Source organism: Tupaia chinensis, unplaced genomic scaffold (genome assembly GCF_000334495.1).
Source record: "Tupaia chinensis unplaced genomic scaffold, TupChi_1.0 Scaffold000018_1, whole genome shotgun sequence".
Lineage (NCBI taxonomy): Eukaryota > Metazoa > Chordata > Mammalia > Scandentia > Tupaiidae > Tupaia > Tupaia belangeri.
Genome location: NW_006159448.1, coordinates 1586189 through 1598061, shown reverse-complemented (window position 1 = coordinate 1598061; position 11873 = coordinate 1586189). Strand labels below are relative to the sequence as shown.

Below are 11873 nucleotides of genomic sequence, written 5' to 3'. Positions count from 1 at the left end.
ATAAAAATATAAATTTAGAACATCTGGAATCCAAGATTGTATCTCAAATTTAAAGTCTAAACTTAACCCCTAAGCAGAATTTCATTCCAAGTTAGATGATAAAAGTTAGAGTTTTTTTTTAAATCCAGCTACCAACTAGCAAATGGCCCTGCTCTCACTGAGAGCTCTTGCAAAAACTGCAGCCCCTGAGAGAGAGAAGAAATTTCTCTCAATTTCCCAGGTCCATACTTTTTGAACTGAAAATTTATGCCTTATTAGTGGTCCAAGAAATTAATCCAATGGAACATGGCTATTATAAACCTATCAACGATTGTGTCATTAGAAAAACACATCATGACTTTCCCAATGACATAGTAGAATAAAAACTATGGAGTAAGGGCTTGTACATTTGTTGAAACTTTTGTTTCGTTTCACACATTTGTCTTACTGTAAGTTGCAGTAAAAAGTTTAGAGTACAAACCCAGACCATGTCTAGTGCCCTGTATTATTTTCTTTCTACTGGGGCAGGTCATGAGTAATTGGAGTCTTTTTACCCCTCTTTCAAAGCACATGCCATACCTTATTATTTCAATGCTCATTAATAGTATTATCATGTATGTTTAGGGACAATTTCCCACAAACACAGTGATTTTAAATTTCAGTGCTATTTTATGGTCTAATACTCTGTTTTTTAAACTTTATTTATTTTAATTTGACCAGAGTGAGACAGAGTGAGCAAGCAAAGGTTGAGAGAAAGAGAAAGCAAGCTGCCAGGTCCAGGGCTTGAACTCCAGTCAGCCATGTGGGAGTCCAGTCCCCTTAACCACCATACCACTTGCTGGCTCCTCTTATGGTTTAATACTCTTGAACATTGTAATTAATAAGTAGGAAACTAAATATAAGTTAAAATTCAACCACATACAATGCTGCAAGAGTAATTATCTAACTGGTTGGCGGTCATATGAAGAGAATCTTCCTATAATCCTCTAATTTCTCGTATATCCTATGTCAGAACATATTATTACCAGAAAGCTGGAATACTCTTTGAACAATGGGTACATGACAACTTTCAACCCATCCTAATTTTCCATAGTTCTTCCAACTTCTTATCATCTTTACAGAGACCACCATAGTCCTAGCCACAAATGTCTCTCCTCAGGCTTATTGTAATTACTTCCAAGTAGTCTCATTGCTTTTTTCTCTGATTCCTCCACTTCCTTACTGAAACCCTTCCAGTATATTATTCAATCACCTTAGAGTAAAATGCAAACTCCTTACAGTGGTCATCAAGAGCTGCATAATCTGGCTATGTCTACCACACCAAACTCCTCTATCACGTCTGTCCCGGCATGCCAGCAACTGACTTATTGCCTTCCTTCCTCAGCTCCAAATTTATTTATTTAGGTTAAAAAAATCTCTATTTTAATATTGTCTTAAATTAACCAGGTTGCCTACTGAGACCTTGACTGGTTACACCCCCTAGGCCCAGTTTTAAGGAAAGTAACACCTTGATTCATATTTTTACCCCTTTCCTAAGAGACTATCCCGTCTTTCCTTTCCTCCATTCTATCTCATTTCTTGTTCTTAAAGAAGCATGACCTAGACCACTCCTCTCAGCTTATCAGTTATACCAAAGATAATAGGATTTTTTTTTCCAGTTCTGTACTCTTGGATATATATAGAAAAGGCAAAGTATAAGCTTGGCTGGCCGCCAGCTGGGTAATTTTAGGTCCTCAAGCCTTTGTCATGATCATTTTATTTTAATGATAAGAGCCTGCAAACACTGTTGTTTTCTTGACTAAGCTGTTGTCATTAAAGCAGATATTATTAGCTCAAAAGAACTATTTTCTCCCCCAGTGGGTTAAGTGTAGTTATTCTTTACACTATTTTCTGCCACATATCATAGAGTCCCCAAATATTCTTAATTAGTAAATTAAATTAAGATGTTTCATAAATTATTTCAAAACCCTAGAGTAGTGTTCCACATGAGATACCAATGGACCATTCCACTGAGGATCCCAACAAGGACAAGGAAGAGGAAGGTTATTAAAAATGCAGATGTTGGGGGTCAGCAGGTTGCAAAATGGTTAAGGAGCTGGACTCCCACGTGGGCCAGCTGCAGTGTGAGTCCTGGACCCAGTGGTTTGAAACTCACGCTGTGTACATGTGCTTGTGTGCCAAAAGTCATGAGAAGAAAATGGAGGAGAAGGGATTGTGAAATGGTCACCTGCCCCACCAGGTGATTTCTCACTTTCTGTTTCTGTCTCTTGGGTGAATGCACATGCCCTGGAGCAAAAATCTCTCCAAAAAAGAGAGGAGAAAGAAAGAAAAAGGTAGACATCCAAGTCTTACTCCAGTCTTACTAAGTCAGAATTTCTGAAGGCCCAGGAATTTTTTTAACCAATAGATTCAGGTATTCTTTTATTATTATTATTTATATTGGAGGACAATTGCCCTAGAGAAACAAGTAGTACCTAGTTTCTATACTTTTAAACTGACATCCAAAACAATTCTTTTATGGAAACACCATAACTGGGGCAAAATGTTGACGGTTTTTATATTGAGGGCACCAGATGACTAAATTTATGTCTTCCTAAACATACAAAATTTATATAATTGAAAGTAATTACTAACTGTATAACTGAGTCTTATAATCATGAACTGTTTTCTAACTGAGCATGTCAACACTGTTGATGATAGACCGCAGGGTTGTGAGACCCTCCCCAATTTAAGACTGTGATCAGAGACTAATATCACGTCTGTCGCTTACATAATCAAAATGTGATAAAGAAATTCACATTTCTTTCTTTTCCTTAGAGATTTTTTTTTTCTATAGGGTGCATATGCTCACTGGAAAGACACAGAGATATAGAGAGACAGAAAGTTAGAAATCATCCTATAGGGTGATGGCCATGCCACAATCTCTCCTCCTCTATTCTCCTCACAGGATTCTGGGCATGCATGCAAATGTACCCAGCGTGAGTTTTAAGCTGTCCGGTTCGAGACTTAAAATGTGGTTGGTCATGTGAAAGTCCAACGATATAACCATTATGCCATCTGCTGATCCCATAAATTCACACTTCAACCATTGAATATTGAAGAAGACCATTTGAAACAAAAAATTAACAAGACATTCTGCAAACATTTTCAATTTGAAGTACTTCCATTTAAGTATTAGCTTATTTGACTTAAAATGTGAGCTGTAATAGGCTCACTAGTCACTGAAAAGCAAGAATGCCTAATGATTTTTTTATATAGAAAAGCATTATTAGATGTAATAAACTTGTAGCCAACCAATAAAAGCAAATGAATTAACATCTGAGAGATAAATTTATATAATTTATATAATCAGGTAAAAGTAGTATGGGGGAAGACCATTCTATGATTAAATAGAAAAATTCTTTTCAACTCTAATATTGTATGGCTCTGTAAGATATTTTGTAGAAAATAAGAAAAGTGGGGCCAACAGATTGTGTAGCAGTTATATGACCGGACTCCCACATGGTTGACAGCAGTTTGAGTCCCATACCCAGTGGCTTGAAAAATCACACTGGGCGCATGTGTGTATGCTTGCCCAAGATCCCGGGAGGAAGATGGAGGAGAAAGGACTACAGCATGCCCATCCTCCTGGGATGTGATTTCTCATTTTCTCTGTCTGTATCTCTCTGGCAAACACACACACCTTGTAGCAAAAAAATCTTTCTCAAAAAAAAAAATAAAACGATTAATGATTAGGCTCATGAATTATTTTTACTTATTTTTCAATATTTCATGCATTTAAAAAATTTCTGTAGCTAGCATTATACAAAGTTCTATGAATATAAGAAACACCACATTATGGCAATAACGTTTTTGAAAAGTAAGCATTAATTTAATATGCTTTTCAAGACACTGTGGTGTTGGGAAATGAAGAATTGTTAAGCAGATTCGAGAGATGATGATAGGGTACACTGAAGGCTTGATAAGCCCTCTGGAAATAATAGACAAGCTATGGAGGCAGAGAACTGTGGAAATCAGTATTGACCCTATGCAGCATTTAATGAAGCATGAATTAAATCTATCCATATAATTAAAGATGAAATCTCACATTAATTGTAAAAACTAGCTACCTGTTCACTGATTGCAGAGTGCAGGGAAGAGAGATGTTCAGTTCAGTCAAGGTCAGAGCAAAAGAGAAGACAAATTGGACAGTCTGATACAAGCAGACAGCTATTGTTGCGAGGCTATTTGCATTGCTTTGTTATTAACGTTCTCTTCATTTCTGATTAATACACAAACTTCTCTAATGAAGACGCATTACCATTAGCATTTTCTGAAAGGTCTACCTTGTGCATCGTTTCCATGGCAACCAGCCACTGCAGCTAGGCAGAGAGAAGACCTAATTCATTTTCCCAAAGCATCTCTGATTTATGTCTAATTCACACATGTGGGTGGTGTATATGTTCTGGAGGTGACTATGTGCATACACGTGTCAAGGAATGCACAAATATAAAGATGTTCGAGTGTTATAATATCAGAAAGTGGAAAAAAAAAAAAAGCCAACAATGTCCTTCCACAAAGATGGGTATTGGACCTTATAGTTGGTTTTGGTTTTATGGGCAAACCAGAATGTACCTATTAACATTTTATATCAGTCAGAAAAAAAAACATTATTTGCTGTTTACATTTCTAAATTTCTAATGCTTAGTATAGCTAAGAAAAATTATGTAAGAAATATAAACTCATAGATATTTCATGACTTCAAGATCTTAGTGTGATATTAGTTTTTATTATTTTTCTTAAGTCTAGTAGATGCTTAATTTTTGAAATAAATTAATTGCTCTTAAAATTTTTGAGATTTGTATAAAGAGAATTATTAGAAGGAGAAGCAATCAATACTTGATATGAAGAAAAAGTGCATTAAAATTTGGGCCAGTTTATGGTAATATAGTAAAACATGATGCTCTGCAAGGCAATCTCATATGGGAAGGTTCTCAGTCAAGTCTGGAAACCTCTCTGAGTACATCTGGTACAACCTTGCCCAAGATCTGAGGCTTGCTGAAATCTGGGGGTGGACTGTTGTGTCAAGACTCTATTGATGGTGTTCTCTCTCTTTTTCTGCCTCACTCACAGGTTAAATAAATAAACATTAAAAAAAAAAAAAAAAACATTAGAAGAGAGGCCAGTGGGTGGCATGGTGGTTGAGGGTTCTGGACTCCCACATGGCCAACTGTGGTTTGAGTGTCGGACCTGGTGGCTTGCTTTCTCACTTTCCCTCTCTCTCTTGCTCTGTCCCTCTCTGGTCAAATTTAAAAACTAAATGAACGAATAAAAGTTAAATAAAATATTTTTTAAAAAGGAAAAAGAACATGTATACAAATAGTCATAACAATTATATAAAATTATAATGACACTATTATCTTTATTTGTTGTAGTTAGCCTCCAAAATAAGCTGCCCAACAACTCCTGCCTCCTGTTATTCACATCTGATTATGCAGACATGTCTCACATTGTTCCAAGGTTGACTGATGTGATTCATAAAATATAGTGGAAGTGATGGTATATCATTTCAGAGATTAGGTCATAAAAGACACTGAAGTCAGGGTTGACAGGTGGCATGGTGGTTAAAGGCTCTGGATTTTCACATGGCTGATCATGGTAACTACTGTTTGAGTGATGGACCTGGCAGCTTGCTTTCTTGCTTTCCCTTTCTCTCTCTCTCTCTCTAGTCAAAATAAATAATAATAATAATGATAACAAATTGACTTGAATAAATAAATAATTTTTTTTTAAAAGGCACTGAAGCCCCCTTCTTGTTTGGTCCCTCACTTTCTTGGATAAATTGGTTTGGAAAAAGTAGCTTCTGTGTCTTGACCAGGTCTTTAGAGATACTAACATGGTAAGGAAATGAGGCCTCTGGCCAAAGGCTATCTGAGTGAGCTTGAAAGTGGACCAGTCAAACCTTCCAATGACCAGCCTTGCTCAACATCCTGAGAGAATGTGAGTCACAATCATTCAAATAAGTTGATTCTAGATTAATGATCCTTAAAAGCTTTATGAGATAATAAATGTCTTTTGTTCTAAGCTACTGTGTTTTCAAATAATTTGTTAAATAGCAGTCAATAACAATACAGATTTTGGTGCCAAGACAGAATCCTAAATTTTGGGAGTGATTGTGGAACCAGGCAGTAAATAGAAGCAGTAAAGACTTTTGAGTATTAAAAAAATATGAAAATACATAAGTTAACTTGAGAAGATTGTGAGTAAAATCCTAAACTTTGAGAAGGGCTTAATGAAAAGTAAGGAACATGTTATTGGGAATTGGAGGATGGGGAGGATACTCTCTATGAAATAACAGAAAGTTGCTTTCTGCATTGGAGAATGTTTAAAAAAATGTGTTTAACAAATTGTGTAATCTCACAAGGGAGATTTTAAAATAAAATGTTGAAAGTGCCTTCTGATTTTTTCTTGTGCTTATAGTAAGTTGAGAGAAAGAAAATATGAAATATGGAACTATTAAAATTAATAAGCTACATCTTGATGATTCTGAAAATTCTCAGCCTCTCCAGGTAGCAAATAATGATAAAATTAAGAGATGATGGTTCAACCTGTGACATGGTGGCCAAGGTGGTTGGTTCCTACATGGTTGATCTCACAGTTAGCATACTCGACTGGCAGTTTGAAAAACATGCCAGGCAAACGTACATGCATGCTCAAAATCCTGAAATGAGGGAAAAATGAAGGAGAAGGGGTTGTGGCATGACCATTCCCCATGGGGAATCCTTTCTCCCTTTCCCTCTCTCTTTCTTTGTCTCTATCAGGCAAGCACATGTATCTTTGTTTTTAAAAAAATGGTCTAAAGATGAAGCCAGAGGGACTTCTAAGAAATTTAAGGGTGTTGTCTTTCAACAGAAGCCTAAGATAGAGATAGTATTATCTCAAAGAGATTTGTAGATGAAAATTCTGTCCATTTTAGTGGATTTGAATACATTTCATAGTATACCCATACAGTTTTAAAAAGAATTATACCAGTGAAAACACTTCCAGAGACACTACAAAATGAAAAGGCTGTTGGTCTCCCAAATTTTACCGAGAAAAAGGAAGCTAATAAAACTATTCAGCTGTAAACACATACCACCTTTCTTGAAAACAGGAACGTTGACTTGCAGGATAGAATCAATAGTCCCAAAAAATGGAGCCAAGAGCTATGGACAAGAGGAGGACTGAATTCTAATTTGAGTCTCCAACATTTCTCCAGCTTAATTTCAGAACTGCTATGGACCAGTGGCTCCTACTTTCTTCCTCTATAGAGGCATGTCCATAGCAGGTTTCCTGTGCCTGTTTCACTACTGGATGTTGAATGTGTTGAGTATTTTTTAAACCACGGGTATTTAAAATCATTACATCACCACCGGTATCAGTACATATGCAATGGATTAGAAGGAAGCAATACTGAATGCAGAAATCCCATTAGAAGTGATGAAAACATCCAACTAGGAAATGATAAGGACCTGAACTAAGACAGTGACTGTGAGTTTGGAGAGATGTTACAAAGACATAATGTAAAGGACTTGGGCTGGAGTAAACCTCAGATTTTTTTATTAGGATGTCAGGGTCAGTAGGGATATCTCTACTGAAATAAAAATGAATGAATAAATAAATGTTTAAATAATACCATGAAAGATTTCCCACAGAAGGTAGTTCTTATTGTTATTCTCTTTAAGCTGTGTTGGAAATCACCACTCTTTTTCAACATCTGATTTAATTATGCCCTTGATAATGTTGTGAGTCATCAAATAAGAGTTTCGTGGGAGTGAGGGTGGAAGGCCATATTGTCTGTTCAGACAGACTATAAGGGACTCACCCTTGATTGCCAACTGATGGTGTTCACACCCTTTATAACTTTCTTCTCTTGAGCAAAGGATTGGAACTTCCTAGTAGCCAATAGAATATGGTAAAGATAATGGAAGGCCACTCCCATAAGTAGGATATTTTATAAGGCAGAGGCCATGAGATTACATGGCTGTGTCTATGTTACACTAAAAAGACTGTATTAGTAAACTGGCTTTGAGAGGATTTCTCTCTTGCTAATTTTGAAGCTGTCAGCCTCCATGTTGTGAGGTAGCTTATGGAAAGGGCAGGTCAAGCCTGGGGGAAGACTGTAGCCCATCCTGGTACCTAGACATGGGCCTGGTAACCGCTCAAAGCAGAAAATCCAGCTAGTGCCTGGATTTCTCCCTATAGAAACTGTGAGATGATAAATGTATATTGTTTGACATCACTAGATTGGCCATAATTTGTTACATAGCAGTAAAAGAACTAATCCAAGACATAAGCTAGAGAAAAGTAAATTGTGGTCAAATATAAGAAGGATATTCCACTAAATGAAGTTAAAAATTAAAATAAGCATTAGAGAGTACTGAATTTCTCATTGCCTAAAGTGTTGAAGTCGTTAAAATGTGGTTAGTGCATCAACTAGGTGATAGGAGATTGGAACAGTTGTCCTCATAGAGTTCCTTCCATATTGTATTTTTTATTTTTGATTGATAAATAATAGTTGCACATGCTATATATTTAAGGGGTACAAGGTGATGCTTTGATATTTTCATACTGTGGAATGATTAAATAAAGCTTTTAACAAATCTACAATTCACTTCATTTTTTTCTGATAAAAACATTTTAAATCTACCTTTTTTGTAATTTTGAAGTATAAAGTACATTATTATCTATCATAGTCCATTCTGTGTAATACATCATTGAAATTTATTCTCCGTAACTGAAATGTGCCCTTTGACCAACATCTTCCCTTTTCTCATCCATCTCCTTCTCCCAGCCTCTTGCAATCACAATTCTACTGTCCTTCCATGAGTTCAACTTTTAAAACTTTTAAAAATTCTCTATGATTCTACCTAGTCATCATCACATTGATGGAGAGACACTAGCAGCCCTGCTTATACAACCAAAATTCCTGTAAAATTTTTATTTTCTCAACCAACAGAAGCTTACTCAATTGGGCCACTTGTTTTTAAAGTTCAAAAGATGACACAGAGTTAAAGACGTATTTTACAAAGTTTTTAAAAGCACAACATAGTAGCATTTTCAACAATTGTGTTTATATGGCTGTATTCTTTCAACAATTCTAAGAAATATCAAAAATACTTGACCCTTGCAGCTTGGTTCTCTGTCCAATAGAGGTAGATAATTTAAAGATTATCAAATTAAAGGCAAGCCAGACACTGGGAGGGAATATCTGTGATTTTTTTGTTTTGTTTTGTTTCAATAGGAGGGTGGTATCCAAACTGTATAAAAAGCCCTTAAAGTTCAATAAGATGACAATATTTTATCAAAGAAGATATTTCAATAGCTAATTAACACATGAAAAAAAATACTTAACATCATGAGCCAGCGAAGAAAAGTAAATTAAATATATAAGCAGATTCTACTTCACATTCAATAGGGTTGATATAATAAAAAAGGCAGAAAATAACAAGTTTTCCAAAGATATAAAGGAACATACCTTCATATGTTGCTGGTTAGAATGTAAAATGGTGCAGCCATTTTGGAAAACGGTTTGGCAGTTTCTTTAAAATGTATTATTGATAGTTGACTAACAATTCATACACTCAAATTCACGTAGCCATTAAAATATATGTGTGATCTCTGAGACCAGCAGATGGCATAATGGCTATGTTGCTGGACTCCCATGTAGTTGACCATGGTTTGAGTCCTAGATTCAGTGGCTTAAACTCACGCCACGCACGTATGCGTGTATGCCCAAGATCCCGAGAGGAGAATGGAGGAGTACCAATTGCAGCATGGCCATCCCCCCAGGGGGTGATTTCTCGCTTTCTGTCTTTCCGGTGAGTGCACGTGCCATATAACAAAAACCTCTCTCTCCCCCCCCAAAAAAAAGATATATGTGTGTTCACTATGTATAAAATACTGATGATGATGTGTATAAAGTATCTTTACTGAAAAAAATAATACATAAAATTAATAAAAAAGGTTTATTTCTTTTAAAATAATTTTTTAAAAATTAAACATAAATTTGCTATACAATCTAGAAATTCTACTTCTAGAATTGCAAGCCTTCGCTCACACAAAAATCTGTAAGTGAATGCTCATAGCACCATTATGAAAGAGAAACAGTGGAAAGAATTCAAATATCTATTAACTGATGAATTTATAAAGAAAATGTGATAGATCTAAACAATGGAATACTACTCAGCAAAAAAAAAAAAAAAAAAAGGAATGATTTACTGCTTCATTCTAAGGCATGGATGAACTTCACATTATGATACTAGCTGTAAGACCACAAACTGTATGATTCAAGTTTTGATTTTTTTTAATAGATTTTTGCTATAAGGATGTGTGTACTTGCCAGAGACAGAAAGAGAGAGAAAAAGCGAGAAATCACTCCCCGGGTGGATGACCACACTGCGATCTCTTCTCCTTGGTTCTCCTCCTCGGATTTACACACATGCACCCAGCATGAGTTTCAAGTTGCTGTGTCCGGGACTCAAACTGTGGTTGACCACCTGGGAGCCCAGTGCCTTAACTACTAACTATACCAACTGCTGGCTCCATGTGATTCAATTTATATGGAATGTCTAGGAGTATAATTCAATACAAACACCTTGGTCCTAGCCACAAATATTTCTCTTCAGGCTTATTGTAATTACTTCCAAGTAGTCTCATTGCTTTTTCTCTAATCCCTCCACTTCCCTACTGAAACCCTTCCAGTATATTATTCAATCACCTTAGAATAAAGTGCAAGCTCCTTCAGTGGCCATCAAGATCTGCATAATCCGGCTGTGTCTACCACACCAAACTCCTCTATCACACCTTCCTGGCTTGCAAGTGACTGACTTGTTGCCTCCCTCAGCTCCAAATTTATTTATTTATTTAGGTAAAAAAAAAAATAATATAGGCGTGAGAGTGACTGCAAACAGGCACAAAGGGATGTTTGGGGGGTAGGAGAACTGTTCTAAAATTGTATTATGGTAATAGTGTTACCGTTTTTTGATCTGTTAAATTGTATACTTAAATGAATCTTATGGCATATACATTGTACCTCAATGTATCTGTTTCTTAAAAAACCTTCTATTAAAATATTATCTACTAGGTTGCCATGTCATTTGAATGCAGAAACATTCCATAGATGGAGTGGCAAACCTCATGAATTCAGATATCCGTGATTTCACCATGGAGCAGAAAGAAGTAGACTAAGTTTAATGTCTGAGGAAGGTGTTTGTAAACAAATTCCAAATAATGGGGACAGAGTTGGAATGTTCCAAAGAACAGACTTTCAAATTACCAAGTGCTACAGAAGCACCTATTTATAATATAAGGATCAGCAGTTATTCTTACATATTAAAGCAGATACTTTAACATCCCTGCAACATAATACTTAGATAGCATTGTTTGAGTTTCTATACTTAACACTTCAAAATACCATCTAATTAAGATATCTCATTAAACTGGACATGTCTTCCCACTTCCACACTCCTTTGTTTAAATGAAAGTCATTCATGGCACATTTCTGTAATTAATTACCATAATTATACTTTGACCAAAAATGCACATACATATTTTAAAGAACAGAGGCTATAAAGGTATCTAAAAATATACCTTTACATTATGGAAACAGAGTACATATTTTATCTCTAATATTTCAGTCATATACCTGGAATGTGATGGGCCTCGTTCCTGGGATGTTTGGGAGGATAGGCTTCCATCAAAGGAGTTTCCTCGGTGGCAGCCAGAAATGGTGGCCTTGGGTGAGATGGAATCAGACTGGAATGTTTCACAGACCACCTGGAGTCCCTTTTGGAGGTGGAGACACAGATCAGTTTCTTTTAATTTCCTTTTATTATATTCTCTGTTATACATATTATAATATAGACATGCTTACA

At 35.9% G+C, this 11873-nt stretch overlaps 1 protein-coding gene across 1 annotated transcript in view; it reads right to left on the bottom strand.

The window, feature by feature from the left end:
- Nucleotides 1-11873, bottom strand: part of UNC80 (unc-80 subunit of NALCN channel complex) — a 240046-nt gene that overhangs the window by 200803 nt on the left and 27370 nt on the right. Inside the window, exon 7 of the mRNA XM_006140105.3 lies at nt 11645-11784. Within this exon, the coding sequence (XP_006140167.1) occupies nt 11645-11784 (140 nt within the window). The remainder of the gene's footprint in view (nt 1-11644; nt 11785-11873) is intronic.